The 25,587-nt window shown below is 42.1% G+C and overlaps 1 protein-coding gene across 1 annotated transcript in view; it reads right to left on the bottom strand.

The window, feature by feature from the left end:
* Positions 1-25,587, bottom strand: part of CACNA1B (calcium voltage-gated channel subunit alpha1 B) — a 268,165-nt gene that overhangs the window by 71,839 nt on the left and 170,739 nt on the right. The window contains 8 exon segments of the mRNA XM_056812766.1: positions 2,598-2,708; positions 3,427-3,591; positions 5,599-5,800; positions 6,700-6,837; positions 9,525-9,685; positions 11,695-11,788; positions 23,379-23,485; positions 24,941-25,000. Coding sequence (XP_056668744.1) covers positions 2,598-2,708; positions 3,427-3,591; positions 5,599-5,800; positions 6,700-6,837; positions 9,525-9,685; positions 11,695-11,788; positions 23,379-23,485; positions 24,941-25,000 — 1,038 coding nt within the window.

Below are 25,587 nucleotides of genomic sequence, written 5' to 3'. Positions count from 1 at the left end.
ATCTATGCTGGCTAGATAGCAAATGCCATGAGATTTCAAGTTCACCCCTAGCCTCCAGGGTGGCAACTGTTTATCATGATCCAAAACCAAGAGGAAGAGTCAGCATACTATTTAGTTCTTTTGTTTAACAACCTTTACCTTTTGTCTTAGAATCCACACTGTATATTGGTTCTAAGGCAAAAGAATGATAAGGGATAGGCAATGGAGGTTGTCACTTGCCCAGAGTTACACAGCTAGGAAGTATCTGAGGCCACATTTTGAGGCTAGGACTTCCCATCTCTAGACCTGGGTTCTCAATCCCCTGAGCTACCTAGCTGCCCCCTTCTTTTGCTCTTCTTTATGTCCACTGCCCATTGGCTCCTCTATCATCACTCAAAAAACTCTCTACCTCTGAAGATTGCATCAGCCAATGATATCACCCAGTTCAGATCCTGACTGCTCTCATCTATTGACTTTTTGGACACCCTCTCACATTAATGACCTTGACCAATATGGCCCTTCACTTTTGCCATCATCTAGGGCAGCGGTTCTCAACCTCTCAATTTGTAGCAATGAGAATACATAATGCATATCAGGTATTTACATTCCGAATCATAACTGTAGCAAAATTACAGTTTTGAAGTAGCCACCAAAATAATTTTTTGGTTTGGGGTCACTGAAACATGAGGAACTGTATTGTGGGGTCATGGCATTAGAAAGGTTGAGAACCACGGATCTAGGGTGACTTCAACATTCATGTCAATGGCCCTTCTGACATCCTGATCTCCTAATAACTTCCTCAGTACCAAGAGATGCTTGGTCTCAGTGGCTCCACCTTAGACCTCACCATCAACTCTAGACAACTCCACTTCTAAAATCTGGTTCTCTGGAATTCTCTTTTGTGGTTGCCATCTTCCCTTCTCCTACCTCACTGCCTCATTTCTCCTAAATCTGTTTTTCATTCACATTGTGAACATTTTCTCCTTAATCCTCACCACTTCCTTTTTCCTAATTCATCATTCCTTTTTTCAATACTTTCAAATATCAATCTTATAAGTTAAGCTAGTATAAGTCAGATAGTATAAGTAATTCTTCTCCACTCTTAAATTTCTTTCCCCTTGTCCTTCTACTCTTCCTTGCTAACTAAACCTGGTTCACCTTATTTACTTTTGCTTTTTTGGCTGCCATTTTTAAGCCTGGCAACTCCCTATCAAATACTTGTTGGTGTGACTGTTTCAGTCTATCTTCCTTCTCTCAGAACTCAGAATTCTGATTCTCTCTACTATCTCAGAGTTGACCTTAAATCCTACTTTACTGAAATGTTTTGAAACCCCCTTGCCTCTCTTCTCCTTGTCCTCACCCATCCTTGCCTCTTTTCACTCAGTCTCAGAGGATTAATGACTCCTCCAAATCAAAGATGACACTTTTACTTGTATTATTGATTCTATCCTTTTAAAACTCTTCTAGAATCTTTTTCCATCAATCATTTCTGTCTGTCTCTCCATCTGTGTTTCTTTCTCTCTCTCTCTTTCTACCTCTTTCCCTCCCTCTTTTCTTTCTCTCTCTTCTCTCTTTTTCTCCCCCCTCCCTCCCTCTCTCTCTCTTTCTCTCTCTCTGATTAATTTTTTGCTTCTCTACTATTTCTTTCCCTATTGATAAAAAAATGATCTTATTCTCCTGTCCTAAAAATAGATCATCTCTTAACCTTGACAACATCTCAGCTTATCATCTGTCCTCCCCATTCAATGCTAAACTTTTAGAGTCTATACTCTCTATCTATACTTCTTCACAGCAAGCTCCTCAAATCTCTCTACTTCTGTTCCTCCTTGAAGACCAGCCCCTTCCTTGGAATACACTCCCTTCACATTTCCACCTATTAAAATCCTTATCTTTCCTCAAGACCCAGAGTAGGTACTTGCTACTAACTCTCTAAAGCCTTCCTTGATTCTTCAATTGAAAGTGGACTCCCCTTTCACTAATTTCTTAGAACACTTTGCCTATATCTCTCTTCCCTGGATCTCTCTTTGTCTGTGTCTTTGCCCTTATCACACTCTATTTTTTTATCCTATTAAGTATCACAGGATAATAATTTTAGAGCTTGAAGGGATGTTACAGTCCATCTTAGAAATGGTAAAATAGGGGGCAGCTGGGTGGCTCAGTGGATTGAGACAGGCCTAGAGATGGGAGGTCCTAGGTTCAAATCTGGCCTCAGACACTTCCCAGCTGTGTGACTCTGGGCAAGTCACTTGACCCCCATTGCCTAGCCCTTACCACTCTTCTGCCTTGAAGCCAATACACAGTATTGACTCCAAGATGGAAGGTAAGGGTTTTAATTAAAAAAAAAAAAAGAAGAAGAAAAGGTGAAATAGAGGCCTAGATTATTTGAGCAACTTGGACATTATATAAGTAGTTAGTAGGGCTGGGACTTGAACCCAGGTACTCTGATATCTGATCCCATCCTCTTTTTAGTTGACCAATTTGTAAATATGGAAGACTCCTTTAGGTCACTGGCTATGTGGTATTTCATCCTTTCCCCCATCCAGGCACTTAGCACTGGCCCTTTTACCTAGCATGCTCTTAAGAATTGTTCAATTAAAAGAAACAGACAGACAACATACCAGCACCCCAAAGGCGATGATCTTCAGGACACACTCCATAGAGAACATCGAAGTGAATACAATATTCAAGCCCTTCAGCATCATTTCATACTCATAGGGGGCGCCATAGAACTAGCCAGGAGAGGAAAGAGAGGGCTAGCAATTAAAAGGGGGCACATCTAGCACATGATAAAAAGCTAACTTGCCTGGGCTTTGGCTTTCAGCCACTAGATTCTTAGGATCATAGGATCAAAGAGCTAGAGTTGGAAGACATCTCAAAGATCATCTAGTCTAGGGATCAGCAAACTACAATCCAATGGCAATTTTGGCTCCTTTATTTTAAAAATTAGGAATTATTCTTAGCTCACAAGTTGGATAAAAACTGGTCCATGACCATAATTCACCACTCTCTGATCTAGTCCAATCCTTTCATTTTACAGAGAGGGGAACCAAGACCCAGAAAGGGTAAGTGACTTACTGAAGGTCACTCATATATCATAAGGGGTGGAGCAAAGATTTGAACTCTGGTCCTCTGACTACAAAGCAGAATTCTTTCAACCATATTTGCTGAAGCAAGGAATCTATATGAACATAGCAAAGGGGCTGAGCTATCAACATAGAGACAATGGAGATCAAACACTCATTTTCCTTACATTCTCTTTACACAAGATAAGCACTCAACAAATATCTATTGTCTAGAATTCTATTTCCTTTCAATATGGCAGCAGAGGCTGGGATTCCACCAATTTTCCCAAAGGGATCTTTATTCCCCTCTTGGCTTTAGTGCTCCCTGTCCCATTTGGGCCAATATCAAGAGCACCACATGCCTTAGAGATGTAAGATTACTCACCTTCATCATCAAGACAGCAGTGTTGAGGGCAATCATGGCCATGATGAAATACTCAAAGGGTGGGGACACCACAAACGTCCATGTCTTGTACTGGAAGGACTGCTTGTTCTGAGGCATGTAACGGGTCAGGGGCTTGGCACTGATGGCAAAGTCTATGCAAGCCCTCTGCAGGGAGAGAGGGGACAGCACAGTGAGCTTGGAGGAGCCAGTGGCAAAGGGAAGTGCATCTCCTCTGGAAAGGTGAAGAGAGAGAACTAAAAGCCTTTCCTAGCATGTACAATGACCTTATCCTTCAAGTCTCTGGGCAACCAAGACCTGAAGGGGTCTGACCACTTGGCTTTCCAAAGGAATTCTATTGACTTTTCTTAGTGACCCATTATAGTGATTATGATAATAAAGCATTTTACAGTTTGTTGAAAAAGTGCTTCAAACATATTATCTTTTTATCCCCCCAACCACCCCATGTAGTATTATGATCACCACAGAAGCTCAAAGAATGAAGTAATTTGTCCAAAATCATACACCACCCATGTGTTCTTACCCAAGTGACAGAAGAGCAGCAGACTGACCTTAGGTCATCTGACTTGCAGTCCAGTGCTCTTTCAATACCACATTGTTGTTCTTGTGGTGTTAATGAATGCTATGTGTACTCTGTACCTTAGCAAAAATGCCCAGAGCTGTCAATCAGATATTATCTGGAACCTGTGGGGTCTACATCTGCTCAAGTCATATAGGCTCCAAAATGGATTTCTTCCAAGGAGTGGAGAAGTCACAGGGACCACTAAAGATTCAGAGTCAAGGATTATAGATTTGACTGAGAAGAGAGAGCCCATGAAGTCTTTCCACGACCAATTAGATCCTTTCCCCCAGGAGACCATAGGCACTTGGGTCAGGGATCTGACAGCTTAGACCAATGCGATCCAAGGTGTGGCCTTTTTGCTTTATGCCGTTGCCTCTAAAAAGAGGCACATATGGCACCCATAGACTCTTTTTAAAAAATTTACTATTTTTTTAAACCCTTACCTTCTGTCTTGGAATCAATACTGTGTATCGATTGGCTCCAAGGCAGAAGAGTGGTAAGGGCTAGGCAACGGGGGTTAAGTGACTTGCCCAGGGTCACACAGCTGGGAAGTGTCTGCCATAGACTCTTAAAGAAGTACAAACTTGGGTTGTAGGCCAGTTTTAATCCTAACTAAAATGTCTACTTGCCCTAAATCTATCAAGTTCTAATCACATTCAAGACCTAGTCTTGGGTATGGAAGGGAATACTGGTGTAGGGGTATGTGGGGAGAATCTAGCTGTCTTCAAAGAAGGAGTACTATAAATCCAATATAAGAAAGTATCATAGAACTTCAAAGGAAGAACAGATTTTTAGAAACAAGGCTACTTCCTGCAGCAATCCAAGCCTCTGTTTCCCTGCCTGACAGACTCATCAAAGTAAAACCCAGCACTGGAAAGCAGAAAAACAAGCTGCCTCCTGTTAACAACTTCTATCGACCTTTAAATGTCTACTTTTCTCTTGTTATTTCCCATAATTCCATGTAGCAGGACTGAATTTTCAAGTACATTCAATTCTATTCAATATGAAATCTGTGTCTTAAAGAAATGTCATTTGGCTAAATGTGACTAGCAAAAAATGTGATATTTTACACACAGACATTTGCCAATTTTTACATGTATTGGGAGAACACACAAAAAAATTAGTTAACCCATGGGCACCATAGCACGGCCCTTCATTACTGTACTACTATGAAAGAGTCCTTAGAAATGACCCACTGACTATTCTCTCAAAGGATCAGCCCCCATTAGACCATGTCCATAAGTGGACACAGAATTTTCCAATTGGACTCTAGGTAGCTTTCTGTACAGATTCATGGAGAAAGTCATGTTTCTAGAGATAAAGAAGTTTCCCACCCAAGATCTAGTACACAGAGAAATGTGAGACTTTTCTGTCATATCAAACCTATTGGTCAATCCTGGTTTAAAAATAAATAAATATCAAGACACATAGATAGCTTTTAATCTCTGGCCCATGGACACAGCATTACCAAGGACCTGGTGCTGCTGAGGTGGCAGGAGAGAGGCCTTCCCAACAGCCCCAGATGTCAGCCAGGAACTCTCCCCTCACCACCTGCAAGGTTCCTCTGTGGAAGGCCAGGACTCACAAGGTACCTCATTCTTCTCCAGGCTGCATTCTGACATCACTTTGTCCCCCTGCTCCTGGAAGGTGATGATGATCAATGCCACAAAGATATTGACGAAGAAAAAGGGAAACACAACAAAGTAGACCACATAGAAGATGGACAATTCCATCCGGAAGCCAGGGCTTGGGCCCTGTTCTTCATAGGTTGCATCCACTGAATGTTTTAGTACCCTGGAAGCAAAGAAAGAAAGGGGAATTAGTCTCTAGGAAACAAAATAGAATCTGGATTTGGGAAAGAATTTCCCCCTAATAAATATGGAGCAGTAAAAAAACCTCTAGACTAGGACTCAAAAGAGTTGGGCTGTATTCCCAGCTCTGCTATTAATTCTTTTGTGTTAGTATTTTCAAAGAACTAAATCTTAACTTTATCAATTTTTTAGTCTTATCTATTTCTTCTAGAATTTTAAAAATTTCATCTGTTGTGATGATTTTGGCTATGATTTTTTTCCTAAATTTAAAAATAACATTCAGTTAACTAACTCTTTTCTGTTGTTAATATATGTTCCGAAAGATATATTTTTTTTCCTTCTGAGGACTGTTTTTTTTTAATACCAGAAATTTTGGTACGTATTCTTATTATTGTCATTCTTTTTCACATAGTTACTCATTTTCTAGGATTTATTTTGGCCCACTAATGTTCAATTAATTAAGTCCTTATTTAGATTTATAGCTTTTGTTTGTGTTCACAGTTTTAATCACTTTTTAAAAAATTACATTATGATCCACAAAGGATATAATTAGTATTTCTTTTAAAAATCTAAAATTTCTATGTCCTACTACAGTTTATTTTTGTAAAGATATTAAGTAGTAGGACACTTTCAGAAAAACCTGGAAAGACTTATAGGAACTGATGAAAAGTTAAAAAGAGCAGAACCAGGAGAACACCATATACAGTAATTGCAATATTAAATGATGATCAACTGGGAATAACTTAGCTATTTTTAGGAATATAATGATCCAAGACAATTTCAAAGGACTCTCTGTAGGAATTCCCTTGTATTTTCAATAGTCTCCAAACATTTATCCTTCTCTTCTGTTCCCCAGTCAGGCAGAACCTGGTGACAACTCACATTGGCCACCCTTCTCCTGTAGACACCGTGAAAAGAGTCAGCAAAGCCCAGAGCACGTTGTCATAGTGAAATTCATATTTCTTCCATTGTCTGGGTTGGGCTTCCACTTCATCCTTTTCATAATCCAAATATTGACCCCTGAAAATGCGAACACAGGGCAAGTTAGGGAGAGGAGCTATGCTGAATTTTTTTTTTACTTTTTCTTATTCTTTTACTATTCTTTACTTTACTTTACTTATTCTTTTTTTTACTTATTCTTTTACTACAGGAAGCACATATCAGAGCCATGGACAGAAGGAAGAGATAATTCTTTTGCTAAGAACTCATGAGCATCGCTGCCTTCTTGTACACATTAATATCTCAAATGTGGTGGGATACTCAGATCTCTGAGTTAGTGCTCTTGGCACTTGGTGGCATTCACTTAAAAACTCTCTTATGTTAAAAAAGTAATGTAGTCTAATGTAAAGAGAGCTTTCTCTGGAGTCAAAGAACCTGAGTTCAAAACCTGCCTGACTTTGGGCAAGTCATTATATGATCCCATCGGTCAGTTGTTGACTTTTCCCCTATGCTAAAAATGCTGGTTCAAAAGCCATATTAGAAAACCCAAGAATTTTGGTCTAATCCTTTGTTCCATTAGCCAACCAGTGGCCCATCTTCTTTTGGAGCAGCAAGATCTAGAAACTCACAGAGATGTTGGACCTCTCATTAAGGGGATTGATCTCACCACTTCTGCCCCAAAACCATATAGTCTGCTCAATGTGACTTATAAACTGCTCCTCTTCATGAAAATCTTTAGTAAAAGAGAAAGGATTTATATGATCTAAAAGAGTGGGGCCTAGCAAAAAAGCCTCTGTGAAATAAAGTTCCTATAGAAATAAATGACCATTGTAAAGGACACATTCCAAAGCCTGAGGTCTTAGTTTCTTGAAGCATCCGAGAAAACCCTTGAAATCATCCCTTGAAACCAGTTCTGCAGGATCTTTGCCTCCTATCCTGTTTTTCACCTTTCACCTTTTACTACTACCCTGAATCCAACACTTAATTACCTTCCTTCCCTTACTACCACTACCATAGTCTTGGCACGCCCTTCCCTAACACCTGCTTTGGTCATTACCTTCTCCTTCCTGCCTCCAAACTATCTCATAAGACAAGTTTTCTAGGGTATGTTTACAAGGGGAAAAGAATAGCTAATTACCCAGTATCTTCAATCCTTCTGTCCTAAGTGAGGGAGGGAATTAAAAGTACTTAAAGTTATCTGTATTTATGTCTTTCTTTCCTACTAAGCTATGACCACCGTCAGGGCAAGAACTATATATGTCTCATTTAAATTTTGCCTCTCCCTCAGAAATTAGTAGAGAGCACAGTCAGTACTTCACTTTTTGTTGACTAGACACAATGTTTTTTTTTTTTAACTCAGAAAGAAAACACACACACACACACACACACACACACACACACACACACACACACACCCTCTTGAGATGAGGAGGTTCTGGTCACTTGGGTTTGGCTTACTGAGCAGTGTAGGCTCAATTGCCCCAGAGGGGACATAAATCTTCTGGGAATAAAGTACAGGAACATTTCAGGACTGGGATCACCTTGGCAGAACCTCAGTGTCCCCCTTTTTGTTTTAGTTTCTCTCCAGAGTTACATAGTTAGTGATTTTCTCCATCACCACCCCAACACCCAATTTCTACTAACTCAAAAAAAAACCAAACCAAATGGTTCCTTATAAAAGCAAATTTTACTATTACTATTAGTGTTACCATGTGTGGCCACCTAGTATTCCTGAGTAGCATTACTATATTTAGTTAATGAAAAGTATTCATTTGATTTGGTTAGTGATCTTTGAGAAGGACTGTATGGTGTCAGAAAAAGCTAACCCAACCTGGTATTGAATTCTAGCTCTGACATGGGGTGGACTTGGGCAAGACATTCAATTTCTTTGAGTGTTAGTTTCTTTATTGGCTGATAGGTGATATAATGGATAAAACACTGGACTTGAATTCAGATAGACCTGAGACCTGTCTCAGATACTTCCTTTTTGTATGGCCCTTGGAAAATTATTTGCCCTCCAATTGCCTCAGCCTCTTAATCTGTAAAATGGAGATAATTATAGCTCCTATTTCACAGGGTTGTTGTGAGGATCAAATGAAATCATCTATGTAATTTGTCATTGCTCAGTCATTTTCAACTCTCCATGATCCCATTTGGACTTTTCTTGGCAAAGATACTAGAGTACTCTGCCAGTTCCTTCTCCACAACTCACTTTACAGATATGGAAACTGAGGCAAACAGGGTTTAGTGCCTTACCCAGGGGCACATAGCCAGTCAAGAAGGGTCTGAGGCCAGATGGGAACTCATGGAGAGCTTTCCTGACTCCAGGCTCAGCTCTCTATCCACTGTACCACCAGGCAGCTGACTATATGTAAAGCATTTTGCAAACCTTAAAGTATATTATAAATGTTTGCTAGGACAACAATGATGATGAGTCTCCCAGAACTGCCATGATGTGAGGAGTTCTGGCACCTGGTAAATCTTAAAGTAGTAGAGAGATCTGAGTTGTTAGGCCAGGTTGCTATACTGGGGTTTCTGGTTGTTTTAATAAGCATTTACTATATTTTATCTACAGATTTTCAACTGCTCTACTAAGATCTACAGGTCTTAACCCCTCAGGCGGAGAGGCCTCTCCCATAGAAGTTGGACTAAACCCCAAACTCCAAACACATTTGCCAATCCCCAGCTTCCACTTGAAAGGGAACTGGGCCGTCCAGATCCCAATGGAGGACTGAGTGTCGCCGCTCCCCTGGCTGTGTTCAGCTTACCTGCAATCCCTCTCCAGCTCCTTAGATTCATCTGTGCAATAGAAGAATTTTCCTTTGAAGAGCTGCACAGCAATGACGGCAAAGATGAACATGAAGAGCATGTAGACAATGAGGATATTGAGGACATTCTTCAGAGAATTGACCACACAGTCAAACACGGCCTGTGGAGAGAGAAGCATGAGAGAGGGCAGAGCCAGAGTCAGGGTACCGGCAGATGGACACATCTGTGGCTGGGATGAAGAAGGGCTGGTCTAGGCCAGAGGCCGAGCTCAGCCTATGGAGAGAATTGTAGGAGGATGGGGGGGGGGGGGCGATAGGAAGAGGAAGAGAAAGAGACAAATGAAAAGCAAAGCCACCACTGAGCTGGGCGTCCTGTTCACTTTGGGTGCTTATGGGGCAGAGGAAGAGAAGGATGCCTCAGGATCGGTAACTGCTAACAAGCTGAGGCTGAGCTTGGGGATGCTCTCACTCCCTGATATTCTGGGACAGGAAAAAAATGGCAAACCTCTTTAACTGGGAGTTTCTAGAGAGCATTGCCTAGGTCTTGTTTCCACCAGACTGGGTCTGAGTTCAGGGCCCATTCCATTCTGACTACTAGCTGACTGGCTATGCTGAAGCATTGGGATTCCTGCTTCACAGAGAGAGATGATGGGGCACAGGGGGGAAAAGACAAGGCCAGATTCTGGAACTTACTACATGTGACCTTGGATAAATCACTTCACGATGACCTCAACCGTTAAGTGAGAAGTTTCTCCTAGATAATCCCTGAAGTCCCTTCTAACTCTCAATTGCAGATCCTCTCTAAGGGCATCTGGCTTTCTCTAGTATAGTTTAACTTCTGGCCAAATTAGAGATGCTTCTTTGAGATGGGGGTGAAAAAGGCCATCAAGACCTTTGAGAAAGACAGGACTGCAGCCTCACCAAGCTACATGTCCTACCCAAGGTTCTTGGGAAAAGTTCCCATGGATTGGGTCCTCCTTAGGGACTTAGCATCACCTGATACAATCACTCAAATGGGAGGCAAAACATTGAGAAAGAAATTATTTCTGTAAAACTCAACCTATTCAGAGGCAGCCTAGTGTAAAGAAGACCTGGTGTATAAAGATGATGGTACTGGACTTTAAGTCTGGAAACCTGGGCTCAAATCCTAATTAATAAGTATTAACTGGGCGACCTTGGTAAAGTCACTTCATATCTCTAGGCCTCAGTTTCCCAATCTGTTAAATGGGGATAATACTTGCACTACCTACCCCTTATAGAGTTGTTACAAGGATAGTTCTTTATAAACCTTAAAGTGATCGTATTATCACTTTACAAAGTGATTATGAGAATTATTATCACTAGTAGTCAGGATCCCAAGAGACCTGAAAACAGGGAACCTGGTTTCTAGCAAAAAGAATGACTACCTGTTGACTTAAACAATACTTATTTCATCTCTTCATTGGGCCTGGTTGGATATCAGGAAGAAGGAAACTCCAGCTGTGTGAAGGTGGCTGAGAATGGGGCTAGGATGGGGATGGAGCTTCCTATTTACCAAGATCTAACCAAGAAGTATGCCCTGTTTGGGACTCCCAGCTCTCTCCATACTCTGAAACCAAAAGTCTTTCAGCTAGACCCAGAGGTACAGGTCTTGGGCAGAAGGAGTGGCTCCTGCCCTTCCTTTAGCTCTTCATTGGGTGATGTCCTGTCGTCCCTGTGCTATGCTGAAGGACACTGCAGACAAGCAGGAACACTCTTCTATATGTCTGTGAAATGATCACAGCAAGATTTGCAGCTAGCTGGGGATAGAATATAACTCAAGGAATCCGATTTTGCTAAACATTTCGGACAAGCATGAAACCATTCCTCCTGAGGAAGGATTCACCTTTACTCTTCTCACCCCTCTAGGCCATCTCTCCCTCTCCCTCCCTCCCCCTCTCTCTCTGTCTCCATCTCCCTCTCTCTGCCTCTCCCTCTGTGTCTGTGTCTGTCTGTCTGTCTGTCTGTCTGTCTTTCTGTCTGTCTGTCTCTGTGATCAAAGTAGATCACACTTTCCCTTTCCCCTTTTTCCTCAAGGATCAGCACCTCTCCCTCCCTTCTTCCACACTAGGCAAAAAACAAGAGACCAAAGCAGTCAGTCTCCCATCCAAGATCCATCCCTTTTGGGGTCCAAATTTCTTCAGGCTCCAACCTTTAGTTTTGGCAAGCGTTTGATGGTCTTCAGAGGCCGCAGGACTCGGAGCACTCGCAGTGACTTGATTGTGCTGATGTCTTTCCCTTTTCCTCTAGAAAGGGAAAAGCCACAGAGAAAAAAACAGGGAGGGAGGAATTTGGCTTGTGTTTGGCTCCCAAGAAAACCCACCCTACCACTGTACCCACGTGCACCACGCAGGCCTTGGGCAGGACTCACTCTGCACACCAAAGTCCCTGACCCACTGATGTGCAGGGCTGAGGGGCTCAATTTCAGCTACAGAAACATTAACTGCCCAAACTTTGTCCCTATACTGCAGTCCGCGGACACATCGACATCTCTTCTCTTCCCTGGAAATTTCTCACAAACAGCTGAGAGCAGGAGGAAGGAAGTGCCTGGTTACATAGAATAGAGCAAACTTCATATCTGGGGAAAGGAAAAGGAGGTAGAGGAGGAGGAAGAGAAGGAAGAGAAGGGCAAAGGCATCCCTCCTCCAGAACAAGCCAGATTGGAGATCTCCTTTACTCAGGAGGAAACACAGCTTTAAAGCACAGATTGATAGCCATACACCCCCCTCTGCTACAAGAGGGAGCGAGACAGCTCAGGACCTCATGGAGAGACAGAAGCAGCAAACTTTGGTTTAGGCAGAATAAGGTTTCTATCTTCATGGAAGAAGAGCAGCCCTCAACCTGATCACCTTTCTGTGATCAGACATGCTAAGCCATGTAACAAGGAAACTATTACATGGCTGAAATAGTATTTCCCATTCAGTGCATGCAGATGCTGTCCTGATGTGGAGGGAGGGGGAACAGTTACAGACCACAAGCAGGAACGCAATACTAAATGCAGATGATATCAGAGCCAGGAGAAAATGAGTTGTAGAGGATTGTTGGGGTTTTTTCTCCTCGAGGGATATGAAGTTTGACCTTCAGGATCTCTGGAAAAGCTAGTCCCAAGACCTCTACCTATACTATAGGAAAAGGAAGGAGACTATATGACAAAGAGGATAGATAGAGGAAAACGGAATAGGCAATGTTGAGAGGGTACAAGGAAAGAGAAAAGAATGGAAGGAAAAAGAGGATGGGCCAGGGAGAAGGAAGGGGAAGGAGAAAAGGAAAGGAAAGGAAAGACAAGGGAAGGAAATGGATAGGAAAGAAGAAGGAGAAAGGGAGGAAGGTCAGAATTCTGCTCCTGTCCACACTAGCTTCTAGGACTGAAGAGTCTTTAGAAAACCCATCTCTGGGAAGGGGAAAGTAGAAGCAACTGGGTCTGTAGCTTTCCAAGGAAAATGCTGACTCTTGGCAGGGATCCTGGGGCAGCTGGTTAGTTCAAGTTCTCTGTAGGTTGCCCCCAAAGCCTTCCAATTGCATTACTGAGAGCACAGGTACCCAAGACTCAGGCTTCAGGTTCTATACTCTTTAGACCTTGAGTTTAGCCTCTAGCCAGGCAGAGGCAGCTAGGTGGTACAGTGGATAGAAGGCTGTCTTTAAAGTTAGGAAGACCTGAGTTCAAATCCTGACTTAGACCCTTACTGAATGTGACCCTGCGGAAGTCACTTTACCTTTCTAAGTCTGTTTCTTCATCTGTAAAATGTAGGAAATAATAGCACCTACCTTTCAGATAGGACAAAATAAGATAATTTGCAAATACTTTAAAGAATATTAAAATGCTATCTAAATACTAGTAATTATAAAAAGGGTCCACTACATTTGGTGATTCTGGCTATTCCTGAGTACCATTATGAATAGTATTTGGTATGGGGGTTGAGGTGGTTTTGGTCTAAGAAAAAAGAGACCCATTAAGCAAAATTAATTCATGTGTGTTTGGAAAACACAGAAAACCTGAGTTTGTGTAGTCAAGGGAGATTAAAGATCCTGGTTGGGAATGGGAGTAAGTGATAACCTACTTGTAGACATATGGGTCTAACCACCTAGAATTACAAGGTACATGTGGCCAGAAGCACCATAAGAATCAGGAAGAGATCCAGGGTCAAGCTGGGTCCTTTGACCAGCAAAGAGGAAGAACTTTGTGTGGCTCTACACCCACCCTCAGGAAGCTCAAGAGGGAGGAAAGATCACGAGTGAATGCCAAGAAGGGAAAAAAATCTACTACTGGGCCTCAGAGAAGATGAGACATGCTTAGTGAACCTAAGACCGAAGGAGTCTCCTGATAATGCCAATAAAGAGAACCAGCAATTCAGAGGAGATCATATCCAAGTGGAGGAAGTAGGAAAAGACCAATGGCCTCTGAAGTCTATATAGAAATACACAAAGTACAGGTAACAAACACAGAAATCCAATGCAAAGAAGCATGTAGGTATCACTGAGAAGAAAAGACTGACTGCTATGTGCATATAGAAGGGTACAAAAGGCCCCCAAAAGAAAAAAAAGGCAGGTATGTGGCATTGTGCACCAAGAACATGTGCTCGTGTGAGGAAATATAGGAAGGGGAGATGAGAAACTTGACGTAAATCATGGGGATGTGAAGACTGGCAGAGGGAGCCAAAGAAGCAATCGTGTCATTGAGTATATTACTGAGCTCCTGGACAGAAGGATGAAGTAGTTGAGAAGCTCAGGAAGCATCCCAAATCTGACAAAGAGGAATAATATAGCAGTGATGGAGGATTTCAGCTACGTATTCAGAGAGCTGCTGGTGTTTGCTCTCTGCCAAAAGCAGAGGGGCTGAAAACTCTTGACTTTGCTATATTGTACCTGATTCTGACCATTAAGAAAGAACCACTTATTGAAAAAGAAATGCAGAAAGTGAACTCCCCATCTTAGAAGTGATAATAGAGAAGAAAATGAAACTCGGGTATACTCTAGTGTGTGTACCCTACAACTTAGGCCCCTACAAAAGGACAAAAAGGATACGGTTGTCCAAACTGCCTATTGGAAATCAGCCCCTGGAGGAAAGGAATCTGAGGATATATATGTATATACACATATATAATGGTTCTGATGAGGAACTAAGTTGGAAGGAGTTGTTTAAAGAGATCAGTGTAACTAAACAGGGAGCATATGTATTTAGATTTTGAAAAGATGCAGAGAAGGCTGCAGGTTCAGGCAATGGAGGATGAATACAAGAGTAGCATGTTCTGGGGGGCAGCTAGGTGGTTCAGTAGATAGAGAGCCAAACCTATAGCCAGGAGGTCCTGGGTTCAAATTTGGCCTCAGATACTTCCCAGCTGTGTGACCCTGGGCAAGTCACTTAACCCCTATTGCCTAGCCCTTACCACTCTTCTGCCTTGGAGCCGATACCCAATATTGATTCCAAGATGGAAGATGAGGTTTAAAAAAGGAAAAAAGTAGCATGTTCCTACAAAAATACTATTGAGAATGATAAATAAAGCTCAGAGTGAGCTGGAGTTGACAATGAATGCTGAGAATAACAACAATGACAAAAGGGCTTTTTAAGAGGTCCACTGAGGACCAGAGGAAGATCAAAACCAAGCTAAGGCCACTGATTCACAGAAGATGGAATAATGGTAACAGAGAACAGCAGAAGGCAAAACTACTTAATTCTTATCTAGCTTCTTTTCTCTCTTCCAGGAGTGATCTTTGGATTGGGAAGGATAGAATAAAAATCATTAGTGGTGAGGTGAAACTCTTAATCAGTAAGGTGATGCTAAGAGAGCAGCTTGAGAGTTTCATGAATTCAATCACTAGGCACAGAAAAATTACATCCCAGGATACTGAAAGTACTGATCAATTAAAGTCTCTAAATCACTGTCAGAGATTCTATGAAAAATCGTGAAGAATGGGAAAGATATTACAAAACTGATGAAAGAGAACTGTTAATCTTATTTAAAGAGAGACAGACAGACAGACAGACAGAGGTGGGGGGGGTAGAGAGTGCAAATTATAGGCCACTGACATTGACTTTGATTTCTGGTAAAATTGTTGTATTGAACATATGATTAAAGGAAGAGTTCGTAAAATGGTGATCAATGAGTATGGCGTCATCAACAAGAATCCTGTAAAACTAACCATATTTCCTTCTTCAACAATGTAGCTAACCTAGTAGACTGGAGTCATAGTGTAGACATAGTTTTATCTAGGTTTTAGCAAAGCATGTGGCAAAATCTCTAGTGCTGGGCTTGTGGATAAGATAGAACGATGCAGGCTAAATGGCTGTGCAGGTAGATAGACACAGACAGGTTGAATGACAGGACCAAAAGAGTTGTTATTAATGGCTCAATGTCAACTTGGAGAGAGTTATCTAGCAGAATGCCCTAAGGATCTGTCCTTGGCCCTATGCTGTTCAACATTTTTGTCAGTGGCTTGAACACATAGAAGGATACTTGTCAAGTTTGTAGATGCCATGGAGTTAGTTAGAAGCAATAGCTAACATGCTTTATGACAGCCAGAATCCAAAAAGATCTCAGCTGGCTGGCATCATGGGCCAAATTTAATAAAATTATATTTGGTAGGGGAAAATTCTACACCTGGGTTCAAAAATAATAATTTTATGAGTACAGAATGGAGAAGATAAGGATAGCTGGGCAACTGTTCATGAGGGGAAAGTTTGGGCATTTAGTAAGTCATCAGTGTGAACCATAAAAAAGTATGATAGCTTATACTCCTTAAAATACAGCATTTGGTCTAAGATAAGGTATTGTCTCAGTGTACTGTGCTCTGGTCAGTTCATGCTTAGGGTGTGTTCCATTTGGGATACCATGTTTTAGGAAGAACATTGTCAAAGAGGTATTATATACCCAGAGAAGGACAAACAAAACGGGAAGAAAACTGGATACCATGCTATATAAGGATGACATAAAGGACTAGGGATATTTAGCTTAGGGAGAGAAAACTTGGTTGGAGTCAGAAGAAGGTAAGGTGAGGGGCAACATGATAGATATTTTCAGTGTTTGTGGAAGAGAAATTAGACATGTTCTACTTTTCCCAGATGGCCAGAAGAAGCAAAGAGAAAGATTAAGCCTAAAGTAATTTTAAAAAAGAAAACTGAATAACTTAAAGATGTCCAAAAGTAGAATGAGATGCCTTGGGAGGTAGTAGATCTGTCTCCCCTCAAAGTTTCCAAATGGAGATTAGATAACCAATTCTTAGGGACATTCTCAAGGGGACTCATTTTCAGGCATGGGTTGGACTAGCCAGAGTCTCTTAATGTGAGGTCTATTGACTTGTATTAAAAAATTTTTCACAGCTATATTTCAATATGATTGTTTTCCTTTGTAATCCTATGTATCTTATTTTATGCATTTAAAAGTGTTATTTTTGAGAAGGGATCCATAGACTTCATCATCAAACTGCCAAAGGGATAGAGGACATAAATTCAATGGTTTCCGGCATCCCTTTCAACTCAAATTCTGTTGATTCCATGATTCTTATCTTCTTCTCATGGACCCAGGTCCAAGAAGCTGGATATTCTGGGCATAGTCTAAGTGGGAATAAAATGGAAAAAAGGTACTGAGACCTTTCCCTCCTCTTTCTGGGCTTTTGTTCAGGGAGTGGGGAATCCTCACTTCTAGAAAATTCTCTTCTTTCTTACTCTGATAATGTACTGGAGTACCAGAGCTATCTAGGGGGATTAAGGTAGTAAGTCTCTATTCAGGAACCTCTATTCTGAGGTGGACACAGGGAAAAGCCCCGATTCTTGCTAGCACCTGGGGTTTCTTTCTATTCTTGTGTCACTTAGAGGTATATTGGGGGTTCCAATACTTTCTGTGACCTGTGTAACCAAATCCTATTCCTGTAACTATGCATATGGAATTCAGTGTAAAGTAGCTACACTTTTTTTGATCCCTGACTGCTGACCCAGGAGCACTTGAGCCTTTAAGTCAGCTTACATTCTACAGATAAAGGATAACATCAAAACTCAGCCCCAAGCACCCCCTGCCACAAGAAATGATGTTCAGGAAACCTGAATTATTTGGGCTGGGACTGTTCAACCAGCCTATAAAGCTATTATATCTAGGAATCCAATCTCAGTAAAACTGTGAATCCCAGAATTCTTCTGTCTTTAAGGCTACAAACCCACGGGTTCTCCTGCCAATGAGGCTATGAATTCTGGGGCCCTATCCTAACTCCAGGGATCACTGGACTCCCTTGTTTATAAGTCTTGAGTTAGGGCTGTTGTTGACCAGGGTATTATATTGGAACATGATTAAAAACTGCTAGATGGGCATGGGTTCTAGGAAGCATGCTGATGTTACTAGACAAATGACAACTGAATGGAAGGAGATTGCCTAAGGATGATGAGCAGTGGAATCCAATTGATTCCAACGTCAGTGGAATGAGGATAACATGGATTACAGCCATGTTGCCTGGGATGTGGTTTGCTAAGGGTGTGTGAGAGTGCACAGGCATTATTAGTAGGGCAGGAGAGACAGCAAGAACGCATTACCCCATAAAGCTCCTACAGAGAGTCCAGCAACAGGAAGACAAAGAGAGAATGAAGAGTCAGTGACAGAGAGAAATTGACAAGTGATGTCATCTGTGCATGTAAATGCTCTCTCCCTCTCTCACACTCAACACACACACACACACACACACACACACACACACACACACGCACACACGCATACATTTTATAGACCCCTCCCCAACCCAATTCACACAATCTCAAAAGGAAACATGAAGCAGACAGCACACACAACTGTATTCATTTCAGCATCTCTTTCCTGAGAGGGAGATGGGAAACAGTTTTTTATAAGAGGAAGAAATACCCAGCATTGGTTTGGGGAAATTACCAAAGCATTGCACCCATGAAACCCCTTCTTTCCAAACACACACAGTTTTGTAGATGCTTTAGCTGTGTCTAAATACCACTAAAATAATACATAGAAATGTGATAAGCTGGCATTGAAATCTATTCCAGGTTTCTAAAGTGAGGGCCCTGGCCCCCCAAGGGGTGCACAACCAAGCGATTAAAAGGTGCAAGTATGTGCCATATTTCACCCTTCCTGCAGTAGTCAGTCACAGGGCTCTGAGAGGACCACATCACCCCCTTCATTCATTATCACTCAACTCTCCTACATCCCACCTCCTTTGGCAACCATGGGCAAGTAAACTATAAGTATAAACTAAGTAAACTATACATATATTGGGGATGCTCAAAATATTGTCTGACCACTCCTCTAGCCTACCCCGGGGGACTCTTTCTGGGATTCCATGGGATTGTACCACAGAAGAGGCAATCTGAACATGCTGATTTCCCACAGTGGTCATTTGCCAGCCCCTGGGTTCTGGTCAGCACAGTGCTACTCCTGCAGCTCCTATGAAATTAGGAAAGTGGCAAAAAGTGTCTTGCGGTAGATTGTCTTTGTTTTGTTTGTGGAAAAGTGGAAGACTACAGTCCAAGGAGAAAGACCTCAGAGAAAGTTTTGTTTTCGTTCCCTTCTTGGGTAGTCCTTGATGGTACATGTCATTCTGCAGACTGATATCCCAAAAGGGCTTTCCAGTGTTAGCTTCAAAGGAAGAGCAGTCAGCTCTGAGCTAGCTTTCCAGACTGATTTCACATTCCACCCCTACACATCCCATTCTCCATCCAAACTAGCCTATTTGATAGTTCCCACATGTGCCTTTCCATTTCCCACTTCTGGGCTTTTGCATAAGCTGTCTCCCACTCCTGGGCTGCTTTACCTCCTCACTTCTCTGCCTTTTGGAATCCCAAGCTTCCTTCAAGGCTCAGCTCAAGTGGCACCTCCCACACAAGGCTTTTCCTGATTCCACCTGCTGTTAGGGTTTCCTCCCCCACCCCCATCCAATATTATTTCAGCTTTATTTTTTTTTTACAGAAGCAGTATGGCTATAATGGATAGAAAACAGGTCTTGGAGCCAAAGAAACCTGGGCTTGAGGCTCGCCTTCCAACATATATCTACTGGCTGGGTGGCCCTAGCTACTTCCCAGTGACCTGGGTCACTCACCATATCCATACATTTCAGAGAAAGTGCCAATCTGCATTGGTAGAGAGAGTTTTCTCATCTAGGAGTTCCCCATACCAATGAAGTCACAGGCCTAGTCTCTATCTCCTGTAGTTTATATTTAGAATGTAAATCCACTGAGGCTAAGGTCTGCTCCATTTTTTTCCTTCTAGCCCTGGTACTGGGCATAGTACCTGCCACCTAACAGGTGCTTAAAAGATGTTGGCTCAATTAAATTGAACTCGGGTGGGCACACAGAGAAACACCTGAGGGCATCCAAGTGGGGAATACACACAGAGATAGCTATGGGGACACATACATGCTCGCCCCACACAGGGGAAAGTGAGATGGGCATGGGTAGGGGAAGGGGGCACGTAGAGCCAGAGGCACCAGACAGGCTGGCAGTGTACACAGATGTCGTAGAGGAACCAATTGAATCACTAGTGGTAGGAGGAGAATGGAAATTTCTCTAAACCAAACAAGTCCCAGTCAATGACTTAGAGTTGAATCAATCACAACTAAATTTGCTTTGTGAATGATTCTGAACAAAGGCTTTTCCTGGTATGTTTGGGGGGTTTTTTGGTTGTTTTTAATTTTTTGGTCCTTGTCTAGCTTTAGCCACAGTCATCCCTGGGATGGGAAAGAGACCAAGGCTCCACCCTGCTGAACACAATGGGATACTTGGAAGTATACTTTCAATGAAAGGTTCATTCCCAGCAGAACTTGGGCTTAGATGGGCTCAGAAAAGCAAAAGGGAGGAGTGGAAGTGGGTCAGGGCCCTCAGCTCAAGAAAGCCCCAAAGAGCTCCCAAAGTGGCTCCTGGGAGTGTCCCTTTCCCTCTGCGAATCTCTAATCTATATGCCAATGTGCCCTGCACCTCCAGGTGACTGCTAGACCTCACCTAGATATTGCCTCAAGTTCAGCATGTCCAAAACTGAAGTCAGAAGACTTTGGCTCAAATCCCACCTTTGACATTTATTAGCTATTACCTTGGGCAAATCACCTAACTCCCTGGCCTCAGTATCCTCATGTGTAAAAGGAGGGGTGTGGATTAGCTAGATTGTTTCTGAGGTCCCTTTCCAGTTTTAAGTCTATGATCCTCCTAATCCTAACTCTTCTTCTCCCTTACTGTTGAGGAGGACACCAACGTTTTCCTAGTCACCTAGTCAAAGATGGAGCCATCTTTTAAGTATCTCCTTCTCCCCCAACCCCCAAAGCCAATCAGTTGTTAAATTCTATCAATTCCACTTCTCTATCATCAATCAAATCCATCTTCTCCTTTCCCCTAGAATAGACCCCACTCAGTTCAGGCTCTCATCATCTCTAGCTAGGATAATAATGGCCTCCTTGCTTCCATTCACTCCCCTCTCCAATCCATCTGGCAACACATTCTGCCAAAACAATCTTCCTTATGCACAGTTTGGCCGTGTGACTTCCCTACTCAAAAACCTTCTCTGGCTCCCCATTGCCCATAAAGTAAGAGCCAAGCCTCATGGCCTGGCATTTAAGAACCTCAACAATCTGGCTTCATTTTATCTTTTAAGTTTTAATTCACACTAATCCACCATCACCGTGTATTAATTAGAATTTTGAACCCTTGGACTTCATCCCCCAGAAGTCCTTCAGCATTTCCCACAATTCCTCTCCTCCCTCCACTACATTGCGTGGTCCTGTTTCTATAAAGTTCGGTGTTTCTGTCATTTCTTTCTCTTCTTCATTGAGACCATTTAGTTAGCTCCCTTTTAACTCTAATTTTTATTTTAATTTAATTTTAATAAACAATATAAATTAATTAATATAATTTAAATTAAAATAACTTAAAATAATTGAATTAAATTAAAATTTAAATAAATTTTTATTTTTATTTTAATAAATAAATAAATGTCATACTTGAGTTATTGTATATTAATTTTAACTCTCACAACAGTCTCAACATTCCAGCCAAATTTACATACTGTCTCCTATGCTTTCTTGCTTCTGCATGCACCCAAAAATCATTTCTTTCTCATCTTTCCCTACCCCTGCCCTGTTGAAAATCCTTTTCTTCATTTCCTTCCATGTCTTCCTTTCACCAAATCCCAGCTCAATCTTCCCAGAATCCCCCAGTTGAAAAGGATTTCTCCCCAGACCCTCCACACATACAAATTTTTCCTAAATTCATTGGTCTGACATTCTCCTTTGCCCCTATCACAATCTGCTTTGTATTGTATTTATTTGGGGTTGAATCCCCTGAGTAGACGATAAACTTCTTGAAGCTAGGGACTGTACTGTTTGTCATCTTTGTATCCATAAGTGCCCTGAACATAGTAGGCATTTCATAATTATTCATTTAGTTAAACTGAATTAAATTCCTTGTTGGGACCAGACCACTTAGTGAAGAAATAAACCACAGGAGTCAGGAATGGAATGGTCCTTCAATTAAATTTCATCCAATTCAATAAACATTTGTGAAATTCCTATTGTGTGCAAGACCCTGTCCTTCAAAGCTGCCACCAATAGAGGACATTAGTCTGCCCCATCTTTTGGAAGCTCAGAGTCTAGCCAAGGAAATAAAACAGGGATTCATAGAGCAGCAATAAATGGTAGACTATGAAAACTGCCCGAAGGGAGACCTGAAGTGCTCTGGGAGCACAAGGAAGGGAAAAAAAATCATTTCCAGATGGGTGCCATCAGGGAAGACTGTCTTGACTCAGGGAAAGGATGAGAGCTGGAAGGGATCAGAGAAGTCAGCAAGACCAACTCCTTTATATAGATGAGGACACCAGCAGAGAGAGGAAAATGTCTCTCCCCATTTACACAGCTAGGAAGTGATTTGAAACCCGGTCCTCCTAAAGTCAAATCCAGAGTTCAGTCCATTACACTCCACTGTGTGGAGGGCTCTGAATTTCAGGCGGGGGAGTTCAGAAGGTTTGGAAGGCAGCAGGGAGCCACTGAGGAGGAGAGTGGCAAGAGCAAAGTTGTGCCCTGAGAAAATGAGTCTGGCCTGTGAAGAGTGTCTCTCAGAATCCTGCCTCCCCTCCTAACCAGGGCAGATGCTTGTGTTCTGGGGCAGGAAAATGACTTAAAGACAAGTCCTGGGAGTCCAAACATTAAGCAGACCTGTATCAGGAAAACAAATCGACTCCTGGAAAATAGCCAGGCACTAACCTGATAGACAGAACAATGTCTGACTTGGGGTAAAAAAGCAAATATTTGGGGCCCAGGTGTACCCTGAATTCTACTTATCCCAGGCTGTTTCATTGGCCTCATAAGTGTCTCTCCATACAGATGGCTTTGGAGCCAGAGGACCTGGGTTCAAAACTCACTTTATCATTGATATCTTCTGTATGACATTAAGTCATGTAACTTCTAGTTAGCCTCAGTTTCCTCTTCTATAAAATGGAGGCAGCTAGATGGCTCAGTGGCTAAAGGAGGATTGGGTCTGGTGGCAGGAAGATTTGAGTTCAAATTCAGCCTTAGACACTTCTTAGTTGTGTGACCCTGGGAGAGTCACTTCTGTCTGCCTCAGTTTCCTCTTTTCTCCAGCACCACACACACTTCCCAAAGTATGGATCTACTACCCTACAGGCAAGTGGCCACTATATCCTCAGACAAAGTCCTAGAGTCCCCTCTTCAGACAGGGAGGGCTCAGGCTGGAATTTCAGTCTGTTTGGATCATGTTTAGAACAAACCCTTAATTCTTCATGTTTCCTCTGTCCCTTCCCTTTACAGAGAGCTCAGGGGCTAATCCTCCCCTTCCCCATCCTGTTCACTTTGCCCTTCACTCTGGGGAACCCGGGACTTGGGAGAAAAGCCACTTACGAGAAGGCAAAAGCCACCAGGGCCCCACTGACCACAATGAAGTCCAGAATGTTCCACAGGTCACGGAAATAGGAGCCGGGATGAAGCAGCAGTCCCAGGTCAATCATCTCCAAGAGAAACAAAGCCATTAGTATTCGTATGAGGCAGGGGAGGTAAGCTCTGCCTACCCTTACAAACCCACAGGATCATCCCCACACAGAATTTGTGAATTTTAAGTTAGAATTTTAAACCAAAAACAAACAAAACCAAACCCACAAAAAAACCCAACTCTATGAGCCTAGAAAAGCTGTCCTAGATCCTAGAAAAAGCCTAGCCATCTACTTTCCTATGGCTTCACTCGCCATCCCTGTCATTTTCCAAATAAAAAAATCCTTCCTAGGTCACCCCTACCCTATATTTTGTCTCCCTCTTCTAGAATGGAAGATCCTCATGGAAAGTCTATAGGAGATTGCTCATCATCTCAAGGGGTCAGGGAGGAGAGAGAGAATCCGAGGCTCAATATTCTTTGAGAAATGTTGGAAACTACTTTTACATGTAATTGGGGGGAAATAAAATAAAATTAGAATGAAAGATCCTTGAGAACAGGGACTTTCTTTGCTTTTTTTTGTGCTTGTCTCCCCAGGCTTAACTTGGAGTCTGGTACATACTCAGCCATCGATGTTTTCTTCCTTTGTTCCTTTACCCAACTACCAACCCAGACTAGGCCAGTCTAGGCCTAATGCCCCACTGAGAAGAGTTCTCACTCCACAGGACATCATAGGAAAAAAATTACATGGGTAACAAGAAACCCTTTTGGTAAGGCCTCCCCACATTCCAGGGCCAGGGGAGCCCCGATACATACTCCCATTCTGTTTGACTTACCACATGGGAGAAATGGAAAGCCTGAAAACCTTGGAAGTGTACAGGGAGCATGGCTCCTGCCCTGGACACAGGCCTACATGCATGTATACACCAACCGGGGCAGCTCCCAACAGGCACAGACCCACAAAGTGGCTATGCTGTACACACACAGAGCTCCCACCCCCTGCCTACCACAAGGCCACACAGGGAACATGATACCATCAAGTCCCAGATTCAAAAGGGCTGCAGAGCTCATCTAGTCCAAATCCCTTCCTAAAACTGGGGATTCATAATGCCAATCCTCAGAAGCCCAGGTCTCCAGTAACTAAGAGTAAATTTTCAAATATATATATATATATATATATATATATATATATATATATATATATATATATATATATATATATATATTCCATATGTAAATTTCAGTGTAATTGAGTAACAACTTGATGTATTAATAAATTTCAGTGTATTAATAAAATTCAGTATAATTATACAAATTAATAAACTAATTAATATATGGTGTGTGTGTATATGTATATATATATATATAGAGAGAGAGAGAGAGAGAGAGAGAGAGAGAGAGAGAGAGATTTGTTTTTCCCCCTGTTCCCTATGATCAAAAGGCCCCAACACTCAAACTCATGCTTAGCGAATCTTATTTATCTCAACCCCAGTGGGCAGCCTTGTCATCTTAGGTGAAGCTGGGTCCCAGATCTTACCTTGATTACCATCTCGAAGGTGAAGACCCCAGTGAAAATGTAATCCATGTACTTCAGAACCTAAGGTGCAAGAGAAGATTCCTTTTCAGAGGTCAAGCACACAGCAAGAAAGGCAGTTTCTACCATTCCCATTCCATTGTTTTGAGAAATGACCATTAGTATCCAAAAGAGGCCTAGATTTGGAATGAGGTGACTTGGATTTTAGTCCTAACTCTACTATATACTGTGTGCCCTTAGGTAATTCCCTTAACCTCTCTGAGCCTGAGCTAAATTTCCTTATTCACAAAAATAGGATTAAAAAATCCCAATCCTGCCACCTCAAAGGGCTCAAATGAGCTATGCATGTATAAAGAACTTTGTAATGCTAGAGAAGAGGTATCAAATATGAGTGCCGCTATGCTTCAGAGAACAGCATGAGTCAGATTTAGATATAATTGGGAAATATTTTAAGTAAAAAATACAATGAAACAGGGGTAATGCTAATATGTGGTTTTTAAAGGCAATGCATGCTCCCCAGGGATCCTTGCCCTCCTTTCTACCAGAGGCTGGCATCACTGCTTAAAGTTCCACAGAAGTGTCAGCTGTGGTTGTTCTTGTCGACTCTGGGGCCTCTGCAGCCTCAGGTCTGGAAGTCAAGCTGCCTGAAA

The sequence above is a fragment of the Monodelphis domestica genome, chromosome 1 (assembly GCF_027887165.1).
Source record: "Monodelphis domestica isolate mMonDom1 chromosome 1, mMonDom1.pri, whole genome shotgun sequence".
Lineage (NCBI taxonomy): Eukaryota > Metazoa > Chordata > Mammalia > Didelphimorphia > Didelphidae > Monodelphis > Monodelphis domestica.
The sequence above is the reverse complement of the archived record's forward strand: the minus strand, read 5'-3'. Positions and strand labels throughout refer to the sequence as shown.